The sequence below is a fragment of the Typha latifolia genome, chromosome 12 (genome assembly GCF_019914945.1).
Source record: "Typha latifolia isolate L0001 chromosome 12, TyphaL0001v2, whole genome shotgun sequence".
NCBI lineage: Eukaryota > Viridiplantae > Streptophyta > Magnoliopsida > Poales > Typhaceae > Typha > Typha latifolia.
The window spans coordinates 4,687,077-4,704,382 of NC_133097.1; the positions used below are offsets into that span (position 1 = coordinate 4,687,077).

At 35.9% G+C, this 17,306-nt stretch overlaps 1 protein-coding gene and 1 pseudogene across 2 annotated transcripts; one reads left to right on the plus strand and one right to left on the minus strand.

Annotated features, from left to right (window-relative positions):
• Positions 1-252: 252 nt before the first annotated feature.
• On the minus strand, positions 253-16,275 carry LOC140798839 (26S proteasome non-ATPase regulatory subunit 4 homolog). 2 transcript variants are annotated; one of them, XM_073152919.1, is made up of 11 exons: positions 16,146-16,275; positions 15,919-16,032; positions 15,711-15,816; positions 13,881-13,995; positions 13,592-13,801; positions 13,170-13,506; positions 9,844-9,970; positions 5,894-5,982; positions 5,742-5,798; positions 1,224-1,302; positions 253-498 (listed from the first exon to the last, which is right to left on the minus strand). In XM_073152919.1, exons 1-10 carry the CDS (start codon positions 16,155-16,157, stop codon positions 1,258-1,260), a joined length of 1,212 nt encoding a protein of 403 aa, XP_073009020.1. In that variant the 5' UTR covers positions 16,158-16,275; the 3' UTR covers positions 253-498; positions 1,224-1,257. The 2 variants fall into 2 exon arrangements, with proteins under 2 accessions (XP_073009020.1, XP_073009021.1); XM_073152920.1 differs by lacking the exon at positions 253-498 and adding an exon at positions 716-1,087.
• Positions 3,749-4,620, plus strand: LOC140798877 (mitochondrial import inner membrane translocase subunit TIM50-like; annotated as a pseudogene).
• Positions 16,276-17,306: the final 1,031 nt, after the last annotated feature.

A 17,306-nucleotide genomic window follows, 5' to 3' on the forward strand; every position in this document is an offset into this window, starting at 1 on the left:
TATCAGGTCTCCTGAAACAAGATGATATGATCTGTCTGGTGTATGGGTAATCATTAAATATATACTATATCGTAAAGGATAGTCCTTTTGCCAATGTACTTGAATAACTAATAGTCAACCTGGCCAACCATAGAAGAATAGAGGCACATTTTGGGTTCCCATGACTTGGGAAAATCTGAGCAGTGCTTCCCCATGCACATGTCACAAAGAAACCAACTAGGAAAGGCAGAAAGAAAAGAACATCACAGCATCTAGTTTCCAAAGGGTGTCTTTAAGAATTGCTCAAATATGCTATTGTCTAGACATGAAGAACTGCTCAGGAAATGCAAGCAGAACAGCCAAAACAGTGGCAGAGTCGAAAGGAACATAAAACTTCTGGTAATGATCTCACTATGGCCAATCATAGAATCCTTATAGTATGATACATAGAGCAAGTTATCGTCCATCATAGTCAAAGTTGTTGATGCAATGAATAACAATAATATCTGGATTATAGACCTGCAAGAACAGAAGTGGTGTTGTCACTGATTGCTTAAACCAATAATGACATAATTGAGTATTCGGCTGTATAATAGCTGAGAATCAAATAGAACAAAAATGATTAACGTGAAGCTTGAAATGATGGCAAAGAATAAAACGTAGCTGGCTCGCTGCAACAATACTGAGAAAAATAATATAAATAGACTACAGAGAAAAAGAAAAGAAAAGAAAGCTGTTATCCCTTAACTCAAGTTAGGATTTCAGTTAGAGAGAAAAATAATACTGACAGATTTCTCCACTGAGTGTTACAAGGATTGCCAAGTAATTCAATCAACACATTCCACAATCATTGTGAATTCGTTGTTAAAAGACAAGATATATGCAGCCTTATCCTCCTCAATAACAAATAGGTTGTTCGCATTGCCTGAAACCATGTCACTACAGCACATGGTGGCAAACATTAAGTGAAGCCTCTATGATGCAAATTTACAGTTGTTAACAAGACAAAAGACCTCACTTCCACTTTTTTACTCTCTGGGCCATGAATACAGCAGGATCAAGATTTCTCGATGATACCATGAAATCTGAGCTGCTTCTGTTTCTAACTCTTTCCTCAACAACAGAGAACTGAATAAGCTCAGGATAAACCAAAAATCAAGCTAAAAAGGAAATGTTCCCAGAGAATTACAGTTGGCTTGATCCATGCACGGACAAAATAATAACCTGAAAGGGTGCAATCTTACCACTGAAAACCAGCAGGAAGGAGCAGCACTTTGTTTACTTATCACCTTCATCTTCTGGTTTATTTTCCTCTTTCTTTTGCTGGGAATAGAGCAAGCATTAAGAAGTCAACAAATGGCATCATACAAAAACTAGATATACAACGAGAATGCCATTATTGACAGAGTTAAATGAGGAAAGCAAAAAATCAGATCAACTTTGCGTTAAAACTTAAAGGAAACAAGTCTTGGGAATGCAAGCCTTGAATGTGCCTTGAGAATCACAAAAACTCAACACAAAATGCAGCAAGAGTCCTTTTCTGATCTCGTGATGAGCATATGGTAATCCTAATACATACTGAATGGCTACAGACGTGCTAAAAGTACCAACTTATTTCAATATTTTATGATAAAGTTTGTAGTCTAGCACAATATATATACACCACAAACTTTATGTTAAAACTTGGTCCTCACTTTTTAGCCATTGAGTACCCCTTGAGATCTAAGAACCTCAACCCAAGATGGAAAGAAATTAAAAATTAAATTCTCTCCATCTTGAAATTTGGTCTTTCACAATCCCAAACTACAATCAAGATTTTTTTAACATAAAATTGGCAGTCCAAGTATATATAGATTATACAACACAAATAGAAGCCTCTCTAAAACTTTTATATTAAGTAGGAAAACACGCTTCTAAAGTTTTGATGTCTACACTATAAACAATTAAACATTATTATTAATAATTGCCACATTTTTATCAAGGATGGATCATAATATGCCTGGAAGATGTCCTATTGAGACTACTACGCCACAAATATTCTGGTAGAAACATGCTGCAAATGGAACACTTAGGAAGATAATACTTTCAGAAGATGGAGATAGAATTAAATGAGGCTGTACACAAAGAATCATATGACTTTTACAGATGTCGCAGCATGTTGGCACAAAGGTACTACTCTTTCCCAACTTCTTATGACACACATACCTGTAGTACTTCGAACAACACACATAAAACATGTTTTTTCTAGACTGGTCAGAATGATCCATCTATCAGCCAAAATGGATCAATTTTGACCAATTTTTAAAAACCATGAAACCAATATATTGTTGGCTGCCCATTGGCACATTTGCTTTCCCCAAGCAAAATCACAAATGAGGTGTTACATTCTCAATTACCTTGGTATCACTTGGAACTTGGAAGAATTTGCAATTAAGCACCTCATATTTAGTAAATTGCACTAAAAGCTAAAAGAAATAAGTTCTGAATTAATGAGACACGAACTCAGGTATACCTTAACAATGGAACGTCAAGTTAATCACTAATCATACAATTGTGCTAATCTAGTTATTAAAACAACTAATCAAACTTATATAAGATTGTCTTGAAGAAAAATTACTATTGATGAACTTCTTTAGGGTCCAAATTGTGTCATCGCAGAACTAGACGGTAAGTTCTACCTTTTAGTGAGATAAACAATACCAAAAAGATGACTAAACACCACGAGATCAAGTGAAGATTTATGAAAGATTTAGTGTCACCACATTTTACCATCGAAAAAATAAGCTTTGTCCTTGAGACTAAGAAATTATTATTAGACATAAATAGAGATCTATTTGAAGTTAAGGATCACCATTTTCTACCTAAACAAAAATAAGTTGTCCTTTAAGCTGAGTAAATGTCATTAAAGATCACGAATTTGTGTTTCTATCCCACATTGTTCGCAAAATTTTGGTCCTAATCAAATTATTTGGGATTCAAAAGTGAAAGAAATCATTTTATCTGATTTATTTTAGACAAAATTAAATCTTTTAGACAACACCATATGTGATATTTCCTCTAGCCATGGATTAATAAAACCCAAAAGGATCACATAAACCCCTAAAATAGAAGTTCATAGTTCTTGTTACATCCATATTCCCATGGAACATAGTTTTAGTAAATCTCGATATGGATCAGCCGAACACTTTCTCTCTCCACCAGAAAGCTTATTCACGGCAGATATGGTCATGGACATCCAATGTGTTCCTCTGACAGTACATCCGACGACACTGAACTCTAGCAACCTACGATGAGCGATTTTTCTTTCTTAGTTTCTTTTCCTTTTCTCTCTCCTTGCAGCCTCATTCTCTCTCTATATATATCCTCTCCTCTTTGCTGCCCTTTTCATTGTCCTCTCTCTCATTTCAATATGTTTCTGCAACAGTCATTTTGTTGCAGCAACAAAGAGGAGAGAGAGAGTGAGAGGGAGAGAAAAAGGAAGCGAGAGAGACAAGAGGGAGCCTAATACTATAGTAGCAACTAGCAACAATAGAAAGGGAGTGATTAGAGAGAGAGGGAGATGTCGCCAAGATACAAGAAACCATACCAATACAGAGGAAAATAAGGAGATACCTAGATCCACCCTCAAGAAGAAAAGATAGTGCTTCTAGGAATCTCTTTATCTGCCTCCAAGTATCATTTTCATTTTAATAGTGCTAGATAAATAAAAAAGATAGAAGATAACGCACCAAACCGTGGGAGAAAAAAAGATCAAACCAATGGAGAGAAGGATCAGCTGACCCCGATCTCATGAAAAAAAGATCAAACCAATGGGTGTTCTCCCCCATTCCTTAATGATATGGGTGTTCTCCCGCCGCAGCCATGAAAAAGCCCTTCGTTGACGAGCAGTTGCCTCCACCGCCTCCTACAGGAGCTCGCAAATCACAAGGTCTTTTAAAGTGTGGAGTCTTCACGCTATCGCATGCGCCATTGGAGCCACCAGCTACGTCACCTATACATACTATCTAGATGAATCGGATGAGAATACAAGCACTTTTTGGAAGAGTTCCAAATATGCAGTAGGGGAAGATGCATCTGGTTTTGAAAAATTTTGGGCCATGCTTTATTCAGCAGCTATGAAAGTCCCTATTAAGACCATTGAGCTATATCTGGATATTAGGAGCAATCTTGAAGAACAAGTGCGGGGCTTTACTGAACCATCATCAGACTAGATTCTTCCAGACCTACATCCTCAAGAACAACATGTCTTCACTCTTGTTCTCGACCTCAATGAAACTTGTGTACTCTGACTGGCACCGAGAGAGAGGCTGGAGGACGTTTAAAAGGCCTGGAGTTTATGCTTTCCTAGAACATCTTGCAAAGTTTTACGAAATTGTAGTGTATTTTGATCAGCTAAATATGTACGTTGATCCTGTTGTCGAGAGGTTGGATCAAAAAGGTTGCATTCGCTATAGGCTGTCAAGAGCTGCAACAAAATACGAGAATGGCAAATATTTTCGGGACCTATCAAAGCTGAACAGGGTCCCTTCAAGAATTTTATATGTTAGTGGTCATGCTACAAAGATGAGTCTTCAACTTGAAAACTGTGTGCCAGTTAAGCCTTGGAAGCTTGAAAATGAAGATACTGCTTTGATACCATGAAACAATACAAAGCCTAACTCTAGATTGAGTTTAGAGAGAAGATTGGAAGAGAGAAGAAGATTTGGTAAAACAATATATTGCTTGAGATGATATAGAGGGACTTGGCCCTATTTATACAAAGTCACCATATATCTAAATAAAATAGTAAAAAAAATAAAATATAACATTATAACTCTATTATTATGCATTGGTACACTTGCCTTCTCCCAGCAAAATCATTTATGAGGTCTCATATTCTCAATTGCCTCGGATTCACTTGGAAGCATTTGCAATTAAGCACCTCATAATTGGAAAGTTACACTAAAACCCACAATCTTAATTTCTGAACAATGAGACAATCCCTTGGCTGATTACAACTTAACCATGAAAAGTTAACTAGATCATTAATGATATGATTAGATCTAATCTAGTCAATAACACAAGTAACCAAACTTAATGGAACATGATTGCCTTGAAGAAACATGACTATATTTGAATTCTTTTTAAGATAAAGCAGCCTCCTTGGGATCCAAATAGTGTGATTGCAAAACTAGAGGAAGGCACTTGATTTTTTTAGAAACAAATGATGGTTGCAACACCAAGTGAATGAGTTGATGCCACTAGATATTAAGATTTATCAAGGGTTCAGGTCACTGCTTTCTACCACCAAAGTTTTGTGTCAAAACTCGACAATTGTCATTACTTAATAGACAACAATAGAGATCTATATGAACTTAAAAGGTCAACACATTCTACCAAACATAAAAATAACTTTCATCCTCAAACTGAGTGAATGTTATTAGAGATCATGTAGAGATTTATTTTAAGTTAAGGATCATGACATCTAATCTGGTAAAAATGAATGGAGTACAGCTTGGGAAGTTTACATATGATGGAAAGCTGATCTAAAGCATGACTTAGAAAATAAAGAAAAGCTTGTTTACCAAATAACTAGTAGCAGTTAGAACTTAGAAGTAAATCTGATTATAAAACAAAAGCTGTTGACTTTAAGGTTACAAAAGAAGAGTAGAAAGGAGAAAATTTTAATAATAAGCACTTAGAAAGAAGAATCTGCCCAACAAGATCATTAAACAAGTCTCCTCTTTTTCTGGAGCATATTAATATCTTGAATTACAACTCACCTGCAAAGATGCCAGCAAATCTTTTACAGAAGGGTCATTCGGATCAACACCTGGAAGCTGTAGAGTATAGAATTATTTATCTGTGCTAAAGCAGCTAGGATGCCAAAACACTACCAATTATAGCTATCAGCAGGTTAAAGTATAAATCTTACCGAATTTAGGATAGATGAAACAAATGACTGATCCTCCAGCACCTTACTCATGTCAGACTGAGTTGCATCCTGAACGGACATTTGAAGAGCTATGTCCAGCAAGTAACAAATACTAAATCAGAACATCAAGACATGTATAGATAATGCAAGCATAATTCACTCCATTTAGGTTTTCTTGCAGATCAAGTAAATAATTTAACTTTACAAAAAAAGAGATACTAACATAATATCTAATATATTTTAGCAGTCTGATTTAGGATCAAGGAACCCATCGTGGTATCTGCCATTAATTGTTTGTGATAATTGCAATTGATATAAACCTTCAAGTACCTGTTGAGCATGTTTTAAGATTGGTTATAACTTATAGGGGCTCACTAAGAAACGTGAATTAGACACTGCAAGCAGATATACGTTCCATAGTTCCACTCTTTCAATGAGTCTCTCCTCCAAATGTGACAGACAGAAAAATGGTCCAGTTTCAGCTTTATGACTTATTTAGTCTATAACGTGAAGCAATTCCCAATGTCCAGATTTATAACGTTTATCTTTATGAACTTTATTTTCTTCTTGAGTTTGTGTATTTTCCTCTAGCTATAGCTTACATACAAGTTTTATGGTCTGCTTATTATTAGTTTTTTCTGGCGAAAGTCAACAGAATACTACTAACTCAAACCAGACAAAGCAAGCAACGCATATCACCTACAGTTCCAAACTACTCTTTGAATGAACTGTTCTTCCAATACCATGAATAAAAGAAAATGGAAAGAGATATGAAATTTGGCTTCACCTTAATGATTCATTGCAGTTCAGTAGCTTGCTACAATTCTAGTGACATAACTTCAATGGTTACTTATTCTATGAAAATGCTTACATATAGTTATATGGTTCAGTGTAATATTAGCTGTCCTAAAGAAGATAAATAACATCAATTCACAACAAATGACCAAAAATATTCTATTTGAGTGAGATTACTCCTTCACATTGGTGCATTATGTGGTCCCCTTAGAACATGTCTAAATCATCTTAATTAGTTCTTGTGTAATTTATCCTCATGGGTTCTACCCATGAATTTTGTCTAATATCATAGTTCCTTATTCTATCCTTTCTGGTAACACCACACATCCACCGTAACATCCTCATTTTGGCCAACTCAACCTTTGGATATGTTGTTTTCTAGTTGCCCTATGTTCTAATCATAAAGAGACTAATTTTGTAGTCAAAGTTTTGACTATTTTAAGTATGCCGCTAATTTTTTTTTACATATCTAATTTACTTCAAAACTTAAAATGAGACTAGTTATCTTTTAAAACCACTGACTAGCGCAACAATTTTCAAATATATTATATGGGAATTTTAAAATCGTCAAAAAAAATTTGCCAAATCCCAAGAAAAAAATCAACATATAAATCATTTTTTGGTTCAGCAATTTCCATATAAATTGCTGAAATTGCTGAAATGAAAAGCAATTTATATGAAAAAAATTTCCTGAGACAACAATCTTTTTAGCAGTTTAATTTCCATATAAGTTGCTGACTGGGTCAGTGACTTATATTTGAAAAATTGTTAATCCAGTCAACATTTTCAAACTACACCAGTCTCGTATTAAGCTTTGAAGTGTCCTAGATGCGTAAAAAATAGTTCGGCAGGGTTAGGTTGGTCAAAAACTCAGATCTTGTAATCATCCTATCAAGCTTCTTGTAGCTCTTAGATCTTCTAAACATGGAAGTGTAGCTCCAATATTTTTATGGGTCTTAAAAACAAAGTGTTGTAATTGATAAGTTGACCGGAGGAGCTAAACGTGCTTTCACTAAAAACATGTATAGTTTGGATTTTGGACTATGTGGCTAGTGCTCATGAGTCATGCAGATCTGTTTAATGCTAAGAAGAAGAAGGGGGTTCTATGCATAAGCTTGACTAGTAACTATTTCAAGTGCAAAAAGAGTCTCATGCAGGGAGATCTTTTAGCTCTCTTTCATATCTGTTGGTCGCTAATGGTTTGAAGAGAATGATGGATTGGGAAAAATATCAGGGCCTTCTAACTGGATTAAGCATTGATGCTGTAAATGGGGTAGGGGAGGCTGGGGAGAAGGAAGTTGTGTTTCTCAAGTTCATTCTTTATTCTTTTGAAACTATTTGGGCTGAAAATAAACTTCCATAAAAGTTCTCTTGTATATCTTAGAAGTGTTGATCGGGAGAGGTAGATATATATTAATTTAATAAACTGTTATGCAAACCGGGTCAGATTGAATTACATTATAAGAATATTGGGTTCGATAGATTGAGCTTATTTATTTTTTAATTGATTCATACTTATAGTTAAGAAGTAGGTTATAACCTTGCCAGGAATTGAGTTTGTAAAGAAATGAATTCGGGGGCATGGGGATTAATTTTGCAAGAGATGAAACTTGTTCTCATTGTTAAAAGGTGGTGGACACTGCTATCTTCAAAAAATCAAATATGTGCTCAAATTGTTCGTGGCAGATTTATAGGAGGATCACAATAGAAGACTTCAGGTTACAAATTTCTAACAGGATATCCGTGCTCCAAAAGGGTAGTGCTACAAGCTGAACCACTTTTCAGAGCTGGTCTCTTGAGAAAGGTGGGTGAATCTCCTCTAGCAACTATGTTTCATTATCTTTTTTCTATTACTTGGGATGAAAAGTTTATGTTTCTGAAGTTTGGACTGGTTCCTGGGTGGTATCTCACTTTTAGAAGATTTTTAGATGAATATTTGAGCAAGAGCAGGAGATGTTAAAGTTCATTAACGAGATCAGTTATCCTATTTCTGGTGACACTAATCATATTTAGTGGATGTTTAATCCTAAGGAGATTTATACTGTGAAATCATTATGTTATTTTGCAGGATAATTCCTAGCTTGTGGAAGATGCAAATTACTTGGAAAACAAAAGCCTTTCTCTAGCTTGCTTGCAATAATAGGATCCTTGCCAGGGACAACATAATCCAAAAAAAAAGATGGGTGTGTGATCCTAAATGTGTGTTCTGCAATAAGGATGAATTAGTTACTCATTTTTTCTGAAATGTAAGATGGCCAAAGAAGTGTTGCTATGAGATAAGGTATATTAGGGGAAATTTAATACTCCCAGTTCTGTCGAAGACTTCTAAATCACTGGTAAGTGCAAAAGAATGAAGGAGGTGAAGGCTTGGTGGAGAATGTGGTTAGCTAGTTTTTAGTGTATCTGGATTGATAGAAATAAAAGAATCTTTCAGCCCAGCAAAGTGACAAAAGATTGGAAGAGTCTGTCCATCAGATTTTAATACTGTCTATTTGCTGGGCAAGATTTAAATGTAAGGAGGCTCAGAAGAAGGCCAAGTTGCAGATTCACGGCGACAAGAAGAGATGAGTTGTGCATGCCCTAGCTTCCTGATGTCTGCGTCTGTGCTGATGTATTTTTGTTTGGATGATATGTTTGTGTATCAAGGGGTGTTCTGTTGATATCATAAGAACTTTACAAGGTAGTCTTTGTTGTGTTCTGTTGCAATGGTTTGAACTTTTGGTGTGTTTTGGACTCCTTATTTGTATCTGTTTGTCCTGACAGATGCAGGGTTGTATGTTTTGTTTCAAAATGAAACTGGGCCTGTGGCCTTCAAAACATTTAACCTAGCAATCCAGAGAAACATGATATATACATTGTAAGAAAAATTTAATTTTGTTTGTTCGAATGTCATCATCATGGATCAGACAACAAAAGAAACATGGACCAAAAGAAGATATGGAGAATTCCAAAATAAAAACAGTATGGAGACGATATTATCATGCACCTGTCTGATAGTAATACGGTCATTGTGCATCTATCATAGAGATGATATCAAGTTATCAACACTTAACTTTCCTATAATACAAACAAAATGAAGATGCCACTAATTATAAATTAAGTGCAGATGTACCATGCTGTGATCCTAGTAAAATCCCATGAAATATAGAACTAACCAAATGCCAAATCTTGATCATTCCCAGTAACATCTGACATATCACTGTCTGCTATTGCTCCACTTCCCGACTTGGTATTATCCACTGACATTGCAAGAGCTTGCTCTAACAAAGCAGCCTCATCGTCCTGTGACAATCAAAATCACGCATTTTGGTATATCCTAATCTGATCAAAACACTGGAAGCAAGCCAACAAATAATACGGACATTCCATCATGTAACTCAATCAACACAAGCTCATCTTACTATTCACGAAAATCCTGAAAAGATATTGTCTGTTAACCCCAAAACCAATAACAACAACAACAACAACACAGATTAATGATTGGTCTTACCAGTAAAGACAGAAGAAGAAAGAAGTGTATCTGTAAAACATTAGGTTAGCATTCTTTAAAGATAAGTTGTAAGACCATCATTTAAGATGAAATGGATAGTTAGTGTCCCGAGGATATCCAAAAGTGTCCAATGAGTGTCTTAATTAATTTTACACTTTTTTTAAATATCCAATGCTTCTTCGAAGTGTCTAAAACATGTCCAAGGATGGTAGGTAAGTGTCAATGTCCAACAAGTGTCGAACACAAACATGGCATGCTATTAAATTGTCGTGTAATACGGGAGCCTAGTACTCGTGTATTCAAACATACAAAATTATATTCAAACAAATAGCATATTCCGCTGACCCATCCAAGTGCATCCTCTCGAACCATTCAAATGGCTAGAGGGATTCGTCAATCCATTCAAATAACTGCCATACCCATTTGAATGTCTATATAGTTTTGAGTCCGAATTAGTTTATAAGAGTTTCTTTTGGTTTAGGGTTTGTTTCGTTTTCTAATTTAATTAGTACAATTGGGAGACTATATATATGATGTTTTGCCTCTATATTAGGATGATTATTCTCGTGAAAACCCTAGTTTGCTTGGAAATCTTGACTAATCTTAGGTGTTTCTTCCGGTGATCACCCTTTAATTTGTACTCTTTGTGATCATCGAGTGGTAAATGAGGAGTCATTTTGCATCTTGTTGGTTCATCTAGAGTGGTGATCTTGTATTATGTCACTTCATCAACTATCCATCTTCCCTTGAAGTTCCGGTATAATTGTTCTTCCTAGTTCTAATTTGATCTCAATTTTGAGCCGCATGGGAGCTTTAGAGAGGTTGAAATCAACAATAGCCATGCCATAGGCACGGATCGTGGCGACCGGCACGTGCCGCGGCACTTGCCGTCCGTGCCGTTAGAGGAGAGAAAAAAAAAAGATACCCACCTTCGCCTTCGCCTCCATCGTCGCCGATGGTCGTTCGCCTTCGCCGTCGCACGAGCGCGTCGGGTGCCTTAGCCCGAGGGAGGAGGGACTGAGAGAGAGAGAGAGAGAGAGAGTGCAAGATCTCTCTCTCTCTCTCTCTTCACGGTCTCTCCTCCCTCAGGACAACGGGTAGCTCGACGACAAGGTCGACGGTGAGCGGTGGAACTATTAGGAGGGGTGCCGTGCGGCACCCCTCGTGCTATGTGCTAGTACGCCGCCGGCACAGCTATCCATGGTTGAAATAATTTAGTTAATCTTGAATTAGCTTGACCTGAGTTTCATTCTAGATTGATTTAACTCAATCTTGAGCTTATCAAATTCAAATTGTTCAATCATGGAGCAAAGTAGTAATACATATATATATTCAAGCCTTATTGATACAATCTCCGTTCAAGATCATCTTGAAATGTATTTTGAGCTTTAGAAAATCAATCAATTCTTGGCCTCTTTACACTCAACTTGATTGAGCCTAATATTGAGTTGCCTTTGGGCCAAGTTCAAGCGGCTCAATTATTTTGACAGCACTAATTGTGAAAAGACTTTGATGCATTCGAAGACAAATCTATAATTGAATCTATGTATGATGTATCAATGCCATTATAGATTGGCACAATACATGCTTCCTCGTGCCACTTTATACATGCTTCCAAAGTTCTAAGAAATTTTGTTTACACATAGCGTTTTAAAATTATAACTTACAAAAAGTACCATATATAGCCAACAAAGATAAAGCACAACGGATTCTCTCCAAATGTTAGCCTCTCATTTAAGGGAGGTCTCTGAAGAATTAATTTATAGTCCCTTAGATCAAGAAGGCTGCTGCATCTTGGAACTCTAGATGGTCTATTAGTAGAAGTAAAAAAATCAACTTAAGTATCCCATTACCATTCAATTGTTGGACAACAATGTTTATCTCAAGCATCACCAATAATTTGCAGACCAACTCCCAAGCAAAGAGCATAGTTTAATGCATAATTAAAACAGCAAACCTTCTTTAGGCCTTCAAATATGTCGTAGTTACGGATGACTTACGATTATCTAACTACACATGATGAAAAATACGAGAAGTATTTCTATAAGTTACTTTGCCTAGTAGCTCTCTGAGCCCCCATTTTTTGTTTTAGTAATGAAGCTCCACATAGTTTTAAAAGGAGGTTACATAAGAGGTGGGGTAAACCGTAACCGCCTCATTGCATATGCATGCCCGCATATGCACCGCAAATTCTCTACACTAGTATGACAATAATTGAAAGAGACATGAGCAAATTTCCTAAAAGCATACATTCGCACCAAGGTTCATCATAAAGTACTCAACTTTTTGCAATTTTGCATTTTTATAATTTTTTAGCTAAAAGTATTCAAAGTGAGGTTCCATGATGTATGCTTATAGCACCATCCCAATTGCAAAATCTAAGATAGTGTTGAATACAAAGATAGACGCATGAAGAAATTTAGACTAATGAGTGGTGTCACCTAATGATTAGAGGCCTAAAGCAAGCCAACTAAAATGGAGAAGTAGCTCTAGTGTATTATATGATCACCACATACCTCTTAAGTTGAAAGGAATACTTATAGATTGAGCATTAGACCATAATATTTCATGGATCAGAATTATATTCCAAGTAGTTGGGATTAAAAGTATCTTTGTTGTCAGTTTGTCATTATTTGTATAAAAATTTATGCACCTCTTACTAAATTTTCTACTATATATAAACACAAACAGATAAACTAAATGACAAAAAAGAAATTAGCTACTTGCCTAGGTGTTCAGCTTATAATTTTATAGAAATAGAAAATTATAGATTTGTTGAAGGAAATCTAAATTATACAGGTTTAGGGTCATATAGGAAAAGAAATCCAATCTAAAGGGAGCAGTCATTTGAAGTACTCTAGATTAAAAATACATAATTATGAACTATAATATAGGCCTAGACCTATTGAGTTCTTGGAACATCAAGACAATTTTCTAGTACACAAATCAGTAATAAGAAAATACACATTTTTTTCAAAAGTATCATCATACCGTCAATTGATGCTTCTTATCATCAGCAGAAAGAGATGAACCCTGGTCTGCTTCAGCCATAGCATCATCCCGGGAACTCGAAGCCTCTTCTCCTTTTTCTTGTTTAGCAGCCTCCTCTGCAGCTTTTTTTGCAGCAGCCTCCTCTGCAGCTTTTTTTGCAGCAGCCTCCTGCCTTGCTCTCTCCTCTTCCATTGACACTCTAAGTGCAAGTGCCAATTCAGGATCTACATTAGGATCCACGCCAAAATCAAATCCAGACATGCCGCCAGCTGCGGCAGCAGCAGCTGCAGCAGCAAAACTACTTCCTCCTTCACCATCTCCTGTAAAGATTGGTGTGCTGCATCATAATAAATAAAAAGATTTATCTGGACAGGTCATGTGTATCAAGTGCTAAAATGGAGTTGAAAACCATGTATACTTGCCTAATGAGAACATCAGATACAGCATTTGGCCCAGGAGGAACATGTACTATGTGACTGCTGTCATTATTGTTTACAGCAGTAATAAGAGCCTCCAGTTTCTCAGGTTTTCCATCATCAGATTCTCCAAAATCAACAATATCAAGAGCGACACTGTTCTTCTTCAACTTTCTTCCAATAGCCTCCAGCATCTTCTTATCATATTTAATTGGACTGTACACAAAAGTTGGAAATAAAATTAAAAATTCATACCACAATCTAAGTGTTGAAGAACATTTCAAGAATAGAGTACCTTCCTACAAAAACTATGATCCTTTGTTGTTGCTTCTTGTTTTGCCGGTGTTTAAGAGCTAATTGAGCAACTTGGATCGCAGCAGTCAAGTTTGCCTCACCCCCAACTTCCAATCCTGGAATCGGAAAAGTGAACCCCTGTTCAATTTAGGATTATCTTTTTTCCTATTCTAAATTAGGGAATACTATTCTAGATAAGAAAATAAACGTCAAATTATCTCCATTGTAGATCAAGAAAAAAGTATTCAAATTATTCCAAACATAAGCCTAATTATAATTTTACCCCTAAAGCAATTTAAAAAATTATTTCTCCCCTCTCCTACCATGCACCTATCTTATTGTAAAAATCAAAATTTTCCCTTCTAATTTCCCACCCAATTTTCTCTCTCAATTTTCCCACCTATCTCCTCCATCCTACCACCCATATATCCCATTGCATACTTACAAGTATATATTACATACATACAACAAATGAGAACACTTCATTTTAAATTTATATATCAAATCAATGGCATTTTAGTCAATATTCACTTCTTATTTGTCCTTTACCTCAAATTTGTCATATAAAAATATTTATTACACACTTATTTTAGATTACAAGTAAACATTAGAATACTTTACTATAGATAGGAGGTAAATTTTTGGAATAAGAATCTAGAATAGCTATAATTTCCTTTAATCTCAAGGTGAACTAGGTTTAATAATATTAGCATGCATGATGTACTGGTGACTTAATTCAGTGGTTGTCAAATGACAACAAAGATGACTCTTTGAACTCTAGCTTTAACACAAGGAGAATCCAACACACTTATTGTAGAAAATCAACCTCAAAAACTAACAAAATCTAAACACTAACAACTCGATAGAGACAAAATAATTTTTAAAATTTCAAATAAATACTCTCATGAGCTTCATCCATTATGATAGGCTAAAGGGAATTTCAATATCACCAACTACAAGATCCCTTTAAAATAATAACAAATCTTCCATATTATCACACTTAGGGAGTAACTAAAAGAATTCACCATACAATTCTCACAATATATCACTCTCTAATCTTAAATCATCTTTCTATTTGTCTTGTGTTGCAAACATGAAGTTGATTAAACTCCTCACTTAGTGCACTATGAATATAATGACATCTGTCAAGCACTCCATTCCATATGAGGGATAAGAACTCAAGTAAATTCATGTAAACTTAATAAAATGCTCTTCCTTTATTCCTAAAAAATATCTTTCTTAGTGCACTTCGTCTTTTTATTTAAATGCAAGTTGTGAAATCATAGTTCCACAATTGTGGTCAGCTTCTCCTAAAGGGAATTAAAATTTCCATAAGGCAAGTGCTATGCTTTTATTAAGATAGACCTGCATAGTACTCATTCTATAGAGTTTCAAGAGTCCTCTTTATCAAACCTCAACTCAAGATTATTTGAGGATTCCCCACTCAGACAGGCCCATCTCACAGGCACCAGCCACTAAGCCCATTTAAGTGTTTAAGGCATGCAGCATCAATCTCAGTTTAGCTATATCAAATTAGCTCGTAGGGTTCTTGAGTTCCATCTTCTAAGGTACACAGCAATCAGGAATTTGAGAGCTATTAAAGGTGAGATCTTCATGATCTTGACAAATAATAGTTTGTTTATCCCTTTTGCTTTTAATCACCGTTCCTAATTCCGCTGCCATTTTTCACAAGATGTTGAGCCAGCAAGTAATGCCCCAATGTAAAATTCTGTCGAGGTCGTTGCGATCTAACAGAGTATAAAATCGATGACACAAACTGATAGGGTAACATCACATAGACATATATAGACGTTTCTCCGGAAAATCATACCATGCATGCAGGCCAGGATCTTTCCCAGATCACTAGTTGGCGTGACCAAAACACGGACTCCTTTACCCCCCATAGTCAGCACACCGACTGTATTCTCCGGATTCGACTGCCACATTGCCACAAACCGCATCACCCATCAGCAGCAGAAAGCATCGCATAGCAGAAAACCCTAGGAATCTAGATTTAAGCAAGTGAATTGTCACTCTACCTGCGTTTTAGCGCCGCAGATGAGATTGACGGCGTCGGATTGAGCCTGGAATCGGGAAGGCGAGTAGTCTCCGTTCCGCATCCATTCCGAATTATCGATGCAGATCATGGTGGCCTGCGAAAACGGATCAAAAGTGCGAAAGTTGAAGCTTTCGGAAGAAATCCAAGGTTGCAAGGAAATCTTGGAGAGAGATGGAGAACACGAAGAGAAAGGGAAGGATGCGAGACCTCGAGAACCATTGCGACGAAATCGCGATGTGATCAGTTCAAAGAGAGGAGAAGATAAGAGGAGCTTCGATGGAGTATGGCAAGGTTTCTTGCAACTTAAACAAATGTAAACGAGAAGAAGATATGAGATGATTGGATCAAGATCCAATACCCGATTAGTTATTGGGTTTAAACTTGGTTCTACATCAATTCGATCCAAACCATATGTAGCAGGAATTTTTATTTTATTTACCAAAAGGAGATAAATGTATTAGTTAACTTCCACGGTGTAACCAGGCGTCACTTGTGTCAGCGATCAAAATTTGTAGCACAGATGGATATTCAGGGAAGGATCCCTCCCAACTACATCCAAAACTCATGTTTCTACTATAGTTGGCTGACTAGTAGACTGCCTCAATAGTTGGATTTAGGACTAGCGTTGGTGTTGATGTTAGGACTTAGGATAAGAAATAGTTCGAAATTAATTGGAGGATCTAGATCAACTGTAATGTAGAGATTTATCCATCAAGGCTTAGAGCAAGAGGTTGGATCACCTATCCAATAGAGACATTTAGGCACTGTTTGGTTTGAGACTAAGCTTCAAACTTGATTAGTTAGTCTTATTTCTTAGTCTTGATTTAAGTATCTCAAACTAGTTTAAGGTAATTTAGTGTTTGGTTTTGAACTAGTTTAAGAATGTATTTATTATTTATAATGCGACGTGAAAAAGTGAAAATAATGTTGTTTTGAAAAGAAATGGATGAGATATAAATTTAATAGACAAAATTACCCTTCTCATATAATGATGGTAGTCATTATTATAATTTATGAATAATATGTGGTGTTTATAATAGTTATTTACGGGCTTAAGTATAATTTTCAAATTATTTGCGTGCTTAAGTGTAATTTGTAGGCTTAAATAAATATGGGAGATATATTTGTAAGCTTAAGTGTAATTTGCAGGCTTAAATAAATATGGGAGATATATTTGCAAGTTTAAAATGAATATTGGTGTCTGTAATAGTCATGTACAGGCTTAAGTATAATCTTTAAATTATTTGCGGGCTTATATGGTGTCTATGATAATAATTTGTTGGCTTAAATGAATATGGGAGATGTATTTATTGCCTTGTGTCTTTTATATAAGCCCGCAAATCAAATCCCCAAACTGAATACACTAGG